General features: G+C 43.8%; 1 protein-coding gene across 1 annotated transcript; it reads left to right on the forward strand.

Annotated features, from left to right (window-relative positions):
• The first annotated feature begins 3,424 nt into the window (after window positions 1–3,424).
• TTR (transthyretin) lies at window positions 3,425–11,557 on the forward strand. The gene is made up of 4 exons (XM_062201504.1): window positions 3,425–3,537; window positions 4,444–4,574; window positions 7,304–7,439; window positions 11,318–11,557. Exons 1-4 carry the CDS (start codon window positions 3,469–3,471, stop codon window positions 11,423–11,425), a joined length of 444 nt encoding a protein of 147 aa, XP_062057488.1. The 5' UTR covers window positions 3,425–3,468; the 3' UTR covers window positions 11,426–11,557.
• The last annotated feature ends 4,755 nt before the right edge of the window (window positions 11,558–16,312 follow it).

Genomic DNA, 16,312 nt, shown 5'->3' on the forward strand with positions numbered 1-16,312 from the left:
TGTAACACTGTAAATTTTAACAATACTTTTCCAATCAGATTCACAATCCTGCCTATACTCTGAATTATCTCGCTTTGTCTCTACTTCCCTGTCTTGTTCAAAATCAAATTTCAGTGTTGATTTCCAGAACAATGATAGTTCAGAAGGCAACCAAGTCCATGTGGCCAAAGGCCTGAGACTTGGAGGAAGCTCTAATGCAGGGATGCACAGAATCAACTATTAAATATTTGCCAGTAGAATGAAATGGTGGGTTGTAACAGGACAAGCTATTTCTAAGACAAACTGAGGATCCCATAAATTCATAAATGAGCAAAGCATAGGACGATGGGTACTGCATGGTGACTTTAGGGCATTGTGACCAATAGGTCACAATTGGCAACACTGGCAGCGTAGTGCCTTTGCCGAAGGAGGTAAGAGCCTCAATGTCCTGTGGGTTGACATCATATTATCTGTGGTATATGCCCAGTTCAGAGCACTTTTTTTAAAATTTTTTTTTTATTTTTGACAGGCAGAGTGGACAGTGAGAGACAGAGAGAAAGGTCTTCTTTTGCCGTTGGTTCACCCTCCAATGGCCACCGCGGTAGGCGCACTGCGGCCAGCGCACCGCGCTGATCCGATGGCAGGAGCCAGGTGCTTCTCCTGGTCTCCCATGGGGTGCAGGGCCCAAAGACTTGGGCCATCCTCCACTGCACTCCCAGGCCACAGCAGAGAGCTGACCTGGAAGAGGGGCAACCAGGACAAAATCTGGTGCCCCGACCTGGACTAGAACCCGGTGTGCCGGCGCCGCAAGGCGGAGGATTAGCCTATTGAGCTGCAGCGCCGGCCCAGAGCACTTTTTGAAAGAGACATTGGATGGGTGCTTGGCATAGTGAGTAGTGGTTAAGATGCCACTGGGGATGCCTACATCCCATAATTATGCATGAATTCGAATTCCGGTTGTATACCCAATTCCACCTTCCTGCCAATGCAGACTTTGGGATACAGAAGGTTATGAATCAAGTACTTGTATCTCTGCCACCAATTTGGGAGACTTAATTGAATTCCAAGTTCCTACCTTTGGCCTGGCCCCCCAGACTTGGCTGTTACAGGCATTTGAGGGAGTGAACCACCAAACTGAAAATCAATCTCTCTCTCCCCCCCCCCCTTCTCTCTCCTACTTTTTCTGTGTTTCTGCATTTCAAATTAATTAATAATTTTTAAAAAGAAAAGAAAGGTTGACAAATGGGAGGATGCAGGAGGAGAAAGTTCTGGATAATGAGGATTCCAGTGTTTCAGGGTGAAAATTTATTTGGCAAAAAGAAAATAAGCTGTCATTCATTGCTTAAATGGCTGCTGGAAAAACAGAAATCGCAAATCAAGAGGCTGGTCAAGAACAGAGATGAGAGAAGCAAGACACATACAAGAAAAGCACTTGCACACAGCAGTTTCACTAGAAATGTTTCCTGGCCTCAGAGTCAGAATGGAGGTCTAGGGAGCTACGATGTCTCCCAGTGACCCCTACTGACTGTGGCCAGCTGAGAGTGTGGGCCTACTGGCATGGTCATTTTGGATTTCTCAAAAGAAGCCAGAAATTCAAACTTTATGCAACATACCTAAAATTTTAATTTTAGCAACTATTTTGAAATGGGTAAAGAAACACAGGTGTCTGGGGCTGGTGGCAGCCCTGTGTGGCTTGTTCTCAAGGTCCACAGGAGACAGTTCTCAATGTTGACAGAACTCAGGGCTAAAACACGTGGGTGGAAGATGCGGCTTCGTTTATGAAAGAACTTTCAAATGCTTAGGATTCATTCTTAGAGAACAGGCTTTCAATCTAAGTTCTCAGCAGGGGGAAACTATCAACAGAATACTGGATGGTAAAATGGAGATGTTATTAAAGAAAGGATTTATCGCCTTGCGTATGGATGTTCAACCAAATTATAATTATGCTTTTACATCAGAATAATGGCTTCAAGTTTACAAAATTATGTTCATATCCCCTCAGAGTAAAAGTTATTAGAATAGTCTTTGAAGTAAAAAAGTAGGTATTTCTATTTTAGTAATGAGTAAGCTGAGTATCTGAGGTCTTACATAACTCATAGAAGGTCATCCAGGAAACTGGGTGGCAGAACTAAGAACTGGATGACTCAGGTCATCTAACTCCAAATTCAAGACTCTTTCCACTACTGCCTCATAGTTGAAGTCTGGCTATAATGTTCTATTCCTGGTTATGCTCTCAGCTGCATTTGCTAATTGTTGTTTTCCTTTGGCTACCTACTCTCCCTGAGTCTTCTGCTGCATATTTCCATGTTCCTGGAATGCCTTATTGTCCCTTCCACAGCTCCTTGAAAGCTCTTATTATTCATGATCTATTGTTGAGTTTCTTCCAACCTGGCTATCAGTTATGGGAATGTTTTACCAACTCTCAGTACTCCAAACTGGACTCACTCTTGACACGCATTTGTCCAGAATGCCTTCTCTTTATCTCCTAAATATCTGTCATTATAGACAGAAACCTGTGTTAATTTACTCATGAACAAAACTGCATACACATGCATGTACAGAAATGTTCACAGGAGCTGGTACCTGGTCAAGGCATTACCACGGTATTAGAATGTCCGGACTTATAGGTCAGCCAAGAGGAAAAGAATCTACGATCAGCCATGGCTTCTAGTTCTCATAGTCATCACTACTTCCTTCCAGAAATTTTCATTCGCACAAAAGCCAATTGCGTAGCCTTGTTCCTAGATGCCAAAGCAAGTGATGTGGTAAAAATTTGGTTATCTGTATTTTAGTCTCCTCAGTGCCAGTTAGAAATGTGCCATATTTCATGGGTTGAGAAGAAGCTTACCTGGAAGAACACATACACACACACACACATCATTTATGAAAAAATTGCTAAGTAAGTAAATCTTCCAAATGACTTGGTTTGGCTAAAACAAGCGTTTGAAAATGTCAGCACTGCCAAGTGTTCCTCCTTGTGTGCTCATGGACACATATCTAGTGCAATGCCATTTTCTCGTTCACTACATTTAAGCCTGTGCAACCAAATGTCATTCAAAATGACATAATGATTACAAATTGCATCCACCATCTGAAATTAAAGATAAAAATGTCCATAAACTAAAATGCACACATAGGAATAGGTAAGGGAGGAAAAAACTTCCAAGAATGTGGCTGTGCCCAGCTATACAGAGACAAGGTTATTTTTGTTTTGTTTTATTTTGTTTTAGTTATTTGATCTTGGGGGGCCTAGCTGGTCAAATGATCAGCTAAGAATATTTCATAGAGTTAATGTTCCTGTGCTTTAATCTCTAGACAAGGTTCATATTTGTGTGGGTTACTTATTCTCTCTTTGTTGACTAAGTCAATAATCAGAATCAGCAGGTTTGGAGTCAGATTTGCAGGGATAAGCAGCCCAGTAGGGAAGAAGGGAGTATAAAAGCTCCAAGCTGGGAGCAGCCATCACAGAAACCCACTGGCTCTTGAAGGATGGCTTCTCAGCATCTCCTCCTCCTTTGCCTCGCTGGACTGGTATTTGTGTCTGAGGCTGGCCCTGTGGTGAGTGCTTGACTCTGTGAAGTCTCTTTCATGCAATACAGATGTTTGCCAGACAAAGTAGAAGTGACTTCTTCTTGCTGTGCAAACCAGCTGCTATTCCTAGGGCACCTAGGCTTAATATTATTGATTCAAAGCTCAAATAGAACAAAGGTCTGCAGAGCTTCCTGGCCTGGGGCTTGGACCCTGGGCACTGTCTTCCATTGCTCTAATGCATGGGGTTTGCAATGCCTGGAGCCTTGATGTCCTCAGATGATGATAGAAAAAAAGATATTCATGAGGATGTTGATATTGAATTTTCAGGAAAGCATCTCTACAAAATTTATCTGAGAGGCAACTGGATGAGATTATATTCTAGCTCTTTGGTGAATCAAAATGTATTTGTTGATTCATCTTTGAATGGCTTGGCAAACAACATTCCTAGTCAGGTATCTAATACTTAAACCCTTGGAACAAGTCACTACTATAAAATGGGTCAGGGAATATTCTGATACTACTTTACAACAACTTTAAGGGGGAATTACTAAAGCAACAATTGAGTAAAATGATCATAGGAAAAACTCTTAGGTCCTACAACGCATTGCATCTTTTTTTTTCAGCAATTGTACTGAAATAGAGCAGCTTAACAAAGCAACTGTTCTCAGAGGGCCTATTTTCTCCTTTAAAATTCATTGTGCATGTCTCCGGTCAATAGCACCGAGTCTGCAGGCAGAAAACACCCTTGCTTTGTAGACAATCATGCTGCGTTATATTGAGTAGGGAAGCTCATTAATTGTCAACACTTAACGTTACTGGTAATGAGATCGGCTAGTATTTCCTGCTTTGTTCCAGATTTCCAACACCATAAAGAACGAATCCTTCCACTCTGATCAATGCTGTTGACTTCTTGCTTGTGTTCTCTACACCCAGGGCACTGGTGACAGCAAGTGTCCTCTGATGGTCAAAGTCCTAGATGCTGTCCGAGGCAGTCCTGCAGTTGACGTGTCTGTGCACGTGTACAAAAAGGCTGCTGATGAGACCTGGGAGTCCTTTGCCTCTGGGTAAGCTGCCAAAGGATGCTGCCATGGGACCAGTCGTAGCTTCCCATTGGCCCCTCCAGCTGTCAGAGAGAAGCTCACATCATCTCTAAGAACCTACCTGTAGACTGAAGATGTGGGCAGACAGCAAATGTTCCCAGAGAAGGATGTGCTCTTCTTGCTCTGCTTAGCTGAGCAGGAAACTGTAGCATTTAGGCAAATGGTGGGCGATTGAAGGAGCAGTAACTTCTCTACCTAGCAGTGGTTTGCAACCCTTTTTGGTCACTGACCTCTTTAAGAAGGCAATGAAAACCAGAGAACCCATGCTGCCCCCAAAGCACAAACCCCCCCACACACACACACCCCAAATAGATATGCAACTTCAGGAGCTTACAGATTGCTTGGTACTCCTGGGTAACACCCAAGCTGAGAGTCCTTGTCTTAGAATTTTAACAGATATGTATAAAGTGTGTATATGTGTTAAGTTATGAATGAAAAGAAAGGAACTGAGAGACAGCATTGACAAAGCACCTGCCTGTAGCTTATTTAGATCACCCAGAATCTAGGGCTTTTGTCTCATAGATGCTGCACTTGATCTTAGCCAAAAGGCCAAGAAGCAATTGTCTCATATGCACTATAGCACCTACTATGTGCAAGGTCTGGGGCTGTTGGGCTAAGTAAGAAAAAACATGGAAGAGGATGTATAAGGAAGGGCAAAGTATGGACACAGACTAATCTCACAATCACCCAAAATTGGGTCCAAAATAACTTCTCACCTTTATTAGCTGTTTACAATTTTCATGGAGATTTGTCTACCTCTACTATGAAGAATTTTGAGGAAAAATTCATGTCAGTGAGCTGAAGCAAACTAACCGAAAGAAAGGGCAATTAAGAAAACTTCATCAGTGAGCAAAAGAATGAAGTATTTATGCCTCCTGAGAGAATGATTCCTGCCATGTTTTAATTGAATCCCGAGAATTACATTATGATTCTTCACCCATGATTGGGAAGACAATTTTGGGTGTGTGCATGTGTGCGTGTGTGCGTGTGGTTTTAATTGAGTTTTTACTTGTTAATTTATTTATGTTTATATAAAATGTCAAGTGTGAGATGAAAAGTGGTTAAGAGGATATTCTAAGCAAGATCTAGAACAGAAACCAGAAATATTCATATGTTCTTGTGAATCTTTTTTCTTGTACCAAGATGAAAAGAAAGGAAGTTGGGGTGGGTGTCTGGCACAGTGGTTAAGACACCACTTGGGACATCTTCATCCCTTTTCAGAGTCTTGGTTCCACTTCTGTTTTCAGCTTCCTGCTGATGCATCCCCAGGAGGAAGCAGGTGATGGCTCAGGTAGTTGGGTCTCTGCCACACATGGGAGACCTGGACTAAGCTCCCAGCTCCTGGCTTCAGTCTGGTCCAACCCTGGCTGTTGTGGACATTTCAGAAATGAACTCACTAAGGGAGATCCATATCTATCTATCTATCTATCTATCTATCTATCTATCTTTCTGCCTTTCAGTAGATAGATTTTTTTTAAAAGGAAGGGAAAAGAAGAAATGTAGGAGGGCATAGTCAGAGTGACTAGAGACAGCTTCCCTTTTTATCTTAGTTGTTGCTGTCTGATAGGGAGCATTCTCTGACCTTCAGCCATTGTATGGACATGGAAGCTGCCTAGTGCACGCTGGCCAAGAAGTGCCAAAGAGAATAAATATATAAAAGGAAAGAAGTCACATGCTTCTTTGTACTTTAGGCTTCCCACTGTGTGTATAAATGATAGGATTTCATAAAGGTACTCTCACTTCAAGGGGGACAGGAGTAAGATGGCTGCCTTGGGGAACTGATCAATTAGAGCCCCATAAGGTCATTTCCAGGGATGGTCATGAACTTTAATCCACTGATCAACCATGACTCACATAGACTTCTTTTTTTTTTTGACTTTTATTTAATGAATATAAATTTCCAGTGTACAGCTTATGGATTACAATGGCTTCCCCCCCCCATAACTTCCCTCCCACCCACAACCCTCCCCTCTCCCCCTTCCACTCCCATTCCATTCACATCAAGATTCATTTTCAATTCTCTTTATATACAGAAGATCAATTTAGCATATATTAAGTAAAGCTTTCAATAGTTTGCACCCACACAGAAACACAAAGTGTAAAATACTGTTTCAGTACTAGTTATAGCATTAAATCACAATGTACAGCACATTAAGGACAGAGATCCTACATGAGGAGTAAGTGCACAGTGACTCCTGTTGTTGACTTAACAAATTGACACTCTAGTTTATGGCGCCAGTAACCACCCTAGGCTCTTGTCATGAGTTGCCAAGGCTATGGAGGCCTTTTGAGTTTGCTGACTCTGATCATATTTAGACAAGGTCATAGTCAAAGTGGAAGTTCTCTCCTCCCTTCAGAGAAAGGTACCTCCTTCTTTGATGACCTGTTCTTTCCACTGGAATCTCACTTGCAGATATCTTTCATTTAGGTAATTTTTTTTTTATTTGCCACAGTGTCTTGGCTTTCCAACTCACATAGACTTCTAAATATTTTGCTCTCGCAAGAGGAAAAAAGCTACATTGAGCCTTTTGAAGCACCCTTTAACTTCATAACTTTCCTAGAGTGTCCCCTCTTCTGACTTACTTGTATATGACACGCACAAACACATGCACACACACAAGTGTGTATGATATCATTTTGCCATGCATTTATTCCCTTCATGCCTCATTTAACTGGACTTTTGTACCTTATAGGAAAACCAGTAAGACTGGAGAGCTCCACGGGCTCACAACTAGTGAGAAGTTTGTAGAAGGGGTATACAAAGTGGAATTAGACACCAAATCGTACTGGAAGGCACTTGGCATCTCCCCATTCCATGAATATGCAGAGGTAAGTATATAGACCCTTGAGTTGTTTGTTTTATTTTCAGTCCCAGGAAATGTACGTTTTGCACATAGCATAACATGGAACTGTCATCATGAAAGCATTGAATGACCCCAATCTACACTCTGAAATTCACAGTACTCTAAGAAGAAAAATTTTTCTGAGTTTAGTGAAATTTCATTTAGTACCATGACCTGCACTTATGTGGCACTGTTTATAGTCTAGTCATTCCGCTTCATGTGAATACTTGTTTGCTGATGAAATATTAATATGTGTATGAAGCAGCTTTCCAGCCTCAATTAAGGATGTTATATAACTAATGACAAAAGTCTCATTTTAAGAATTGAGAGAGTCTTCATTCCAAAACACATCTGGCCTCCCCAAGGTTTGGATAAGTTTGCCAATGCATATAGAGACAATAAATTCAACATAATAATGGCAACATTATGGATAATGTTTCCAAGCATCCATCGTGAGCCTGACACTGTGATAAGCTTTCTATGTTTAGCTGTTGGATGCTCATGACCAACCCACTGAGGTCAGTCCTGTTGTTATCCCCATTTTACAGATGAGGAAAAATGAGACATGGAAAAGTAAACAACTTGACAAGGGTCACATGGATAGTAACTGGAGGAGCAGGGGATTTACCAACAAGCCCCAGACAGGGTCTGGGTTGGCCTCACTGCCGATAGACTTCACTATGCCACAGAAAGCTTTTCCCTGTGAGAGATGAGGCTTAAAAGCAAAAGTCACATTTGTAACCTTCAGCTCACACTATTCCTCTGTTTATGAGTGGCAAGAACCCTCAAACGGTTATATGTATGGGCCCAATCGCCCTCCCTCCTTTCATCATTTGAAACAAATGGCTCTTATGGAAATAGAACGTGGAGATGTTGGTCACCGTTAAAGATCAACTAATTCCATCAAAATAGCTTGGCATGATGTAAGGTCTGACTCAGTCGTGAGGGACTCTCAATTGACATAAAATGGTTCTTTTAGTTGACAATGTCACCAAGGAGCTGTAGGTACCTGGGTGATTTCTGGGGCCCACAAGTCAACAAGGAGCCCCACCTACCAAGAAGCTTGTCTCTAACTACTCTTCAACTAGACCCTGAGCCTGTTCAGGGCAGGTGCAAGGTTTACATGACACCCTCCCCCAAGTCATATGGTCCTAGAGTCTCAGCCCCTACCCATGAGCACTGGATCAGCCTCCCTGGGATGCATGGCTGCCCTGGCTCTCAGCCTTATGGAGCCATCTAAAAAGCACCACTTCCATACTGCTCGTGATGTGCTGCTCCTGTTCATTAGCTATTGACTTCCGTGTCTGCCAGACACTCTTGTACTATTCATTCAACAAACATTTAGAAACAAAAATCTGGGGCAGGTATTTGGCACAGTGGGTTAAGATGCTGCTTGGGTCACCCACATCGCACATCAGAGTGCCTGGGTTCGTGTTCCTGCTCCACTCCAGATTCCAGCTTCCTGCTAATGTGTACCCAGGAGGCAGCAAGTGATGTCTCAAGTACTTGGGTCCCTGCCACCCATATGGAGTTACCAGCTCCTGGCTTTGACCTAGCCCATCTCTGGCTGGCTGTTATGAATTAGCACTGTGTGTGTGTGTGTGTGTGTGAGTCTACTTTCAAACAAACGAGTAAATTTTTAAAATAAAATAAAACCTTCTATATGTTAAGAACTGCTTGATGCTTGAGATTCAGAAGTGAAACATCTTGGCCTTGGAGTGAAAGGGAAGGAAGTGATCTAAGACACATTAAGGCAGGACCATGAACCCAGCTTGGAGCCTGAATGGCTATGAGTAAGAGTGAGCGAGTAGTGAAGTGGGAGTCCTAGTGCCTCACTTCAGTGACTGCAGCGTGGTGGGTTCAGCCTTGAGCCCCTTCCCTACAGCTTCTCTTTCCTGCACCTTCCAGAAAGTTGCAGTCCTTCAGAACACCTTAGTCACCTTCTCCTCGGCCAATGCCTCAGACTTACCCAGGAAGACAGAGTATTTCCTTTCTGGGCTTTTTGGGGAGGAGAAGCAGCAAGACAGAGAGGTAGATAAACATGTAGTGCTCCCATCTGCTGGTTCACTCCCTAAAATGCCCACCAAGAGCCCAGACAGGGCCAGGCTGAAGCTGGGAGCTAGGAACTCAACCTAGGTCTCCTACATGGGGATCAGAGACCCACCCACTGGAGCCATCATCACCTGCTGCTGCTCAGAGTTTGCATTATCAGAAAGCTGGAATCAGGAGCGGAGCCGGGACTCGAACGAGGCACTCTGATATGGGATGCAGGTATTCTAATGAGCAATTTAACCACCAGGCCAAACGCCCACCCCATTTCCTGGACTTTGGTCATGGATAATCTCACTTATAACTTTGAAGAAGAATCGAATGGAGTTAGAGGGTACTGTCACCATGGCAGATAGGAAATATTCCTTATATGCTTCTCAGGACTTGCCTTAGGGCTGCCCTTTCTCCTTCAGAGAGTTTCTTAGGGGGTTTTCACCTCCTCTTGCCCAAATGTAGTTTTGTTTTCAATGTTAGATATTTTCCCTCTTGTCCATAAATAATACATATTTCCCTTTTCCATATTTCAAACACAATGCATTTGTCCCAAGTAAGTTCAAAGCCCAATCCAGAGCCTGCATAAGTAAAACTAAAATAAGTAATAAAATTTAAATAAACAGTGAAATTAAATACATCTCCCACTACCCTCCACCTCTCTCCTGAACCGAATGTGTCCCGACTTGCCTCCCTCTGGGCACGTTGGCTAACCAGCACCAGAGTCCCAAATCTCTACTGAGCAAGAAAAAATTGCCCTACTAAGTGGACCAACACTTTGATCCAGAATTTGCCCTGTTATGAAGCTTAAGTGAGCCCCAGTGCAACATGTGTATTTCAGAATTCCAAAGTAAATCACTCTGCTGGCACGGTAAATAGAACCCTGCAATGCCTTTACTCCTCATTTCATTGTTATGTACACAAAACACGTCTCTGTGTTAGAGAAGAGAGAGAGGGAAGAAGACCTCCTGGCTTAGAGACAGGAGACTTGCCTGCCTGGCATGGCTCTGCCACCAAACAGACATGGCCAAAGCCCTGATTCGGGAGTCTGGTTTGCTTATCTGAGAAATGGGAAGAATGTTCCCTTGTAGCTCTGCAATGCTAAGGTCTGTAGACCTGTGGTAGGGTGGACAGTCACCGTTCCCAGCAGGTCTTCCATCACGGAATGCTGGTTTTCCCCATCTCTTCATCTTTTTCTAAAATCAAGAAATCAGACAAGAGCCTTTGGGCTCCAAGATTTCCCTCAGCACCACCCTGACCGTACTGTGAATTTGCAAATCAGGGACCTGGTTGTGCAGGCAGTATTAATGAACTCGTGTTTGCTTTTAAAAAACCCTTTGAAGTATGCTCATATATTTGAATAGTTTTTTTTTAAGATTTTATTTATTTGAAAGGCAGAGTGAGAAAGAGGGAGAGAGAGAGAAAGAGATATCTTCCATCCACTGGTTCACTCACTATACATCAAAGCCCAGGGTTAGGCAATACCAAGGCCTCCATCCGGGTCTCCTACATGGATGGCAGGGACCCAAGTGCTTAGAGCCATGGGGGCCTCCCAGGCACATTAGCAGGAAGCTGGATCAGAAGCCGCTGAGGGACTCATCCCAGGCATGTATCCTGCTGCACCTCCGTACTCACATAGAACTCTCATTTAAGGACTGCACAAGGCTCCAAAGGCTTAGCTTACCAGTGTGTTTGCTTTTTGTTCTCTGCTATCAAATGAGATAATAAAATAAAAATTATTAATTTGGCACTGGCCGTCTCCCCGCATGCAGCTCACGCTTTTGGGCTCTGTTAGAAACAGCTCCTGTCTGTCTTGTCTCACAGGTGGTGTTCACAGCTAACGACTCTGGCCACCGCAGCTACACCATCGCCGCTCTGCTCAGTCCCTTCTCTTATTCCACCACCGCCGTCGTCAGCAACCCCCAGGAATGAGGGACCTGGAGGAAGAGGCATGGAAGTTCATGTAACCACTAGTGTTTCCTTTTTACAAAAGCAGTGTTTTCATGTTATAAGCTATGTTAGATACTCGGGCAGAGACAATAAAACGTTTCTGTTAAAGCACCATTCATGGCGTTTGAACTTGATGGTTTCTATTCACTCATTGTTCCAGCCCCTCCTCCCACCCTCATCCAAATTTTGCAGGAAAGAAAGCAAGGGAATGCTAGAAAACCTGTGGCCAGAACTCTGGAAGAGATCCACACTTCCAATATCTTGCTGCCAAAGCACATGTTAAGTGTGAGGGCAACCATGAAAACACACGTGCTGAAAATGAGAAGGCTTTGCTTTCCTGTAACCTCTAGAAAACAGAAAAAACAAACCCAAAAGGCCTATTTCTTGGGCAATTCTTTTCAGTGCTTCATTGAGTTCAAGAGTAACACAGATCCAAGAAGACCCAACAAGACACACAGGCAGCCTGCTTAGCTCAGGCCTTCTTTTCCAGCTCAGACCGAATCCAGCCCACAACCAGTGAGCAGGGAACTCTCACGCACCTAGTTTACCAAGACTCATCCAAAATCCACATGTGGAGAAGGACACGTGCCAGGCACCATTTGCCCGCTCTGAACACTAAGAAAAAGACCAAGAGCTTGCATTTATTTTAAGAGCAATCTTTTGAGCACATAACTATGTCACTGTGGTCTGTAAGGAGCTATGACACAAAGCACAGCAAGGCTGAAAAAGGAAGAAGCCAGCAGCCTGTAGAAGTCAGACAAAGACTGGGAATAGGTGTCCCTTAGCCCGAGTCTTTGTAGTTTGTCAGGTAGAAAAGGGAGAAGGCATTCAGGGTAGAAAGAACAGAGATTGCCAGGCTAGCCAGGTGAAGCAATTCGCTAAGTTAAAGGAACAGGTGGAGACTGCAATGTTGAAGGGTGAGAGTGACAAAGTGGGCTAGCTTGGGCTGCTTATAGCAAACAACCTCAAATCTCAGTGGCTTCACAAAGGCAACCTTTATTTCTCACTCGTGCCAGTCCAATGCAGATGCTGTTGCTCTGGAAACTCTACAGGGTGGCTTTCCTTCCAGTGGGGACTCTGGGACTCAGGTTAGCTAGCCAGGCTAGCTCAGTCAGTAGAGCATGAGACTCTTAATCTCAGGGTTGTGGGTTCGAGCCCCACATTAGGCACCAGATGTTGCTGTGGATTCTTTCTTAGAAGAGGAGCTCGGTGGGGGCAAGAGACACAGAGTCATGACACAGACACCAGTAGACGGGTGAAAGTGGGCTAGAGGTGAGCAGCTCGCCAACTCATTTATTTCAGTTGGTGCTGCAGCATATTAGCCAAGGCAGCCAATCTGATCAAGGGGTGGTTTATGCTGTAACCAATCACTACCTGTTGCCAGGCAAGCTCCTTTGCCAGGTGGTTTCCAAAATCATTCCTGAGTAACTGACGCTCACTTGCCAGTGGCCATCTTGGCACAGCCTTCTCATTCCACCACAGATTTATAGTTTCAAAGTCACCCTGGTGACATCCATGCAGCAGGTTAAGGGAAGAAAGAAGATGCAGTGTTAGCGTCCTCTGTGCTGAAGTGTCACACACGGCTCTCACCAAGCATCATAGGCCAGAGCTATCCCATGGTCCCATACAGAAGCACAGAGAAACGTGGCCCCTGGCTGGGAGTCATTTTCCTGAACAATACTATCTTATGGGAGAGGAACATAATCTGAGTTGGTCAACAACCAGCTGCACTGCATTGAGGTGAGACTAGCACCAAATGAGACTGGAGTAAAGGACAGCTTTATCTGTCATCCATTAGAGCTGGGAACTTGTCTCAAGGCTACAAGGAACTACTCGGGTCAGTCTCCATGTGGCTGGGGCAAGGACAAGTACATCTTGCAGACACGCTCCAGCCAGGATTCTCCACCAAGTCTGAGTCAGACTCATGGCTTAGACCTAAACATACATAAGTGGCCTTTGCATTTTCCTCCAAGTTCAAATCTAAAATCTTGCATCTTCCAGCTGGATGTATAGAAAGAAAGAGAATAAAATGTAAGTTTGGACTTTTTGACATGTACTTAGTGTTCTCAAAACATGTGGCAAAAGCAGTAGCTCTGATTCTGTTCAGTGTTGTTAGCAAGTCCTTGTTCCAAGTATGTCAGGTTAATCCATATCAAATTGCCATTTTTGTAGATTAAATGGTCAAATACTGGCAATTTTATAAGGCTCACTAGATTACCTAAAATGATTGTTTTGGTCACTAACATGCATATTTATAGAATGTTACACTTCAATTTGGTTATTGTTAAATAGCTATGGATTTTTATAATCAAAACAGAACAATATGCATAAATTTAAAATTTATATTCAGACTTGTCTCAGGAAGTTTAATCTTACCCACTGAAACCAACTGGCGTTGTGGCGCAGTGGGTTAAAGCTGCAGCCTGTAGCACTGGCATCCCATGTGGACACCGGTTCAAGTCCTGGCTTCTCCTCTTCCAATCCAACTCTCTGCTGTGGCCTGGCAAAACAGTGGAGGATGGCCCAACTCCTTGGGCCCCTGCACCCATGTGGGAGACTGGGAAGAGGCTCCTGGCTCCTGGCTTCAGATTGGCTCAGCTGTGACCATTATGGTCATTTGGGGAGTTAACCAGCAGAATGTAAGAACTCTCTCTCTCTCTCTTTCTCTCTCTCTGGCTCTACCTCTCTGTGTAACTCTGTCAAATAAAAGTAAAATAAATCTTAAAAAAAAGAAACCAACTCAGTTTGTTTTGACTTCCAGCTGAAGCTCAACCATCTCTTCATTCCAGCTTCTGGAAGCTATGTAGCATCGTGGCATAAAGGAGAAATGTGTTGTCTGGCTTCCGATTGTCTTCTTTCCATGGTGCTTCCACTGAAATGGTTCTTTTCTCCCTTAGTCCGTTGTTATCATCAGGATCTCTGTTATGTTCTTCCCTGGGCACCGTGATGGCAGAACTGTGTCCCCAAAACGGTACGCAAGTACGGAAGTCCTTATCCCCAGTTCCTGTGATTGTGACCTTCTTTGAAAGTAGTCATCACAAATGCAATTAGTTAAGATATGGTCATCAGAGTGGGCCCTACTCCAGTATGACTGGTGTCCTTATAAGAGGAGAGTTTGGAAAGAGACACACAGGGACACAGGCAGAGAATAGAGTGATGCAGCTGCAAGCCAAGGAGTACCTCATCAGCAGAAGCTACAAAGAGGCAAGGCAGAATTCTTTAAGTTTTGAGGGAGTATGACACTGAAAATATCTCAATTTCCAACTTATGTCCTGCAGAACTGTAAGACAGTAAATCTCTGTCATTTTAACTATGCTGTTTGTAGTACTTCGATATCGCTGTCCTAGGAAAGTAGTACAGCTTCCTATGGGATTCTCACAAGTTCTTTCTGGGGAGGTGGACATCAGGCACAATGGTGAAGTCTCTACTTGGGACACCTGCATCCCACACTAGAATGCCTGGTTCGAGTCCTGGCTCCTCTGCTTCCAGTCTGGCTTCCTGAGAAGGCACACCCTGGAAGCAACAGGTGATGGTTCAAGTATTTCAGTGGCTGCCATCCATGTGGGAGGCCCAGATTGAATTCCAGACTTGGCTTTGGTTTGGCCCAGCCCCAGCTGTTGCAGGCATTTGTTAACCAACAGTTTATAGATCTCAATTTCTCTCTCCCTCTCTCTCCCCCACCCCCACCTCTTTCTATCTCTCTCTCCCTTCCAAATACAAAGAACATTAATTTTAAAATACTATCTGGGATTTGTATTCATTGAAATCTTTGTCATTCTGTTTTTGGGTTTTTATTTAAAGATTGATTTATTTGAAAGCGGAGCGGGGCGGGGGGTGAAGAGAAGCTTGTTTACTCCCTAAGTGGCCACAAGAGCTAGGGTTGCACCAGGCTGAAGCCAGGAGCCACTAACTCTATTAGGTCTCTCACATGGGAAGCAACAGCCCAAGCACTTGAGCCAGCTTCTGCTGGTTTCCCAGGTGCATTAGCAGGGAGCTGGATCAGAAGTGGAACACCTGGGACTTGAACCTGCACTGCAATATGGGCTGCCAGTATCACAGGTGGCACCTTAACCTGCTGAGCCACAATTCCAGCCCCCCCATAATTGACATTTAAATCAGTAGACTCTGAGAAAAGCAGATTACCCTCCGTCATGGGTGGGCCTTTTCCAATCAGTTGACGGTGTTAAGAGAAAAGACTGATCCCTTACCCCTACCTCCAAGGAGAAAAAAGTTCCGCATCCCCACTTTCTTTGGACTCAAAACAAAACATCAACTCTTACCAGGGTCTCCAGCCAGCCTGCCTGTTCTACAATTTCAAACTTTCCAGGCCCCACAATTGTGTGAGCCAGTTCCTTAACATAAATCTCTCTCAAGCACACAAACATACCCTATTGACTGTTTCTCCAGAGACTCCTGGGCCTATACTACTGTTTACCTTTTGAGAACCCCAGTTTATGCTAACAGAAAGGCCTTGTAGGTTCCGAAGCAGGAAAGTACTGTGATGGAAGTTGAGTTAAAATAAAAAACAAAGCTTGCAGGAATGAACACCATGGGACTGACGGGGTGAAGGGAGAGGAATTGGGCTGATGCATTTGTAGAAACAAAGGTCCGGGATTATGTGACCTTGCACTGGGTGGTATGCATGGAAATGCAGGAAAGGTGATGCATGTTAGATGAAAGTATACATTTTAATGAGATGGGCAAGGGTTTGAAAGTATTCTCCAAAGAAAAATCTTGCGATGGATTGAAAAGTAGCCAGTGCTTTCAAGGGAAAATGAATAGTAAGGATCTTAATCCACTTGCCTGCATAGATGGTCTCATACTTGAATCAATAATTTACATCCCAATGTGAAAGCAGACAGCCACTAT

Source organism: Lepus europaeus, chromosome 9 (genome assembly GCF_033115175.1).
Source record: "Lepus europaeus isolate LE1 chromosome 9, mLepTim1.pri, whole genome shotgun sequence".
Lineage (NCBI taxonomy): Eukaryota > Metazoa > Chordata > Mammalia > Lagomorpha > Leporidae > Lepus > Lepus europaeus.

What these genes read in the sequence shown, in the direction of transcription:
- TTR (XM_062201504.1), top strand. Translation starts at nt 3,469, where the DNA reads ATGGCTTCTCAGCATCTCCTCCTCCTTTGCCTCGCTGGACTGGTATTT. An exon ending in TGTCTGAGGCTGGCCCTGTG is followed by an intron (nt 3,538 to 4,443) that starts GTGAGTGCTTGA and finishes CTCTACACCCAG; the next exon opens with GGCACTGGTGACAGCAAGTG. An exon ending in TGGGAGTCCTTTGCCTCTGG is followed by an intron (nt 4,575 to 7,303) that starts GTAAGCTGCCAA and finishes TGTACCTTATAG; the next exon opens with GAAAACCAGTAAGACTGGAG.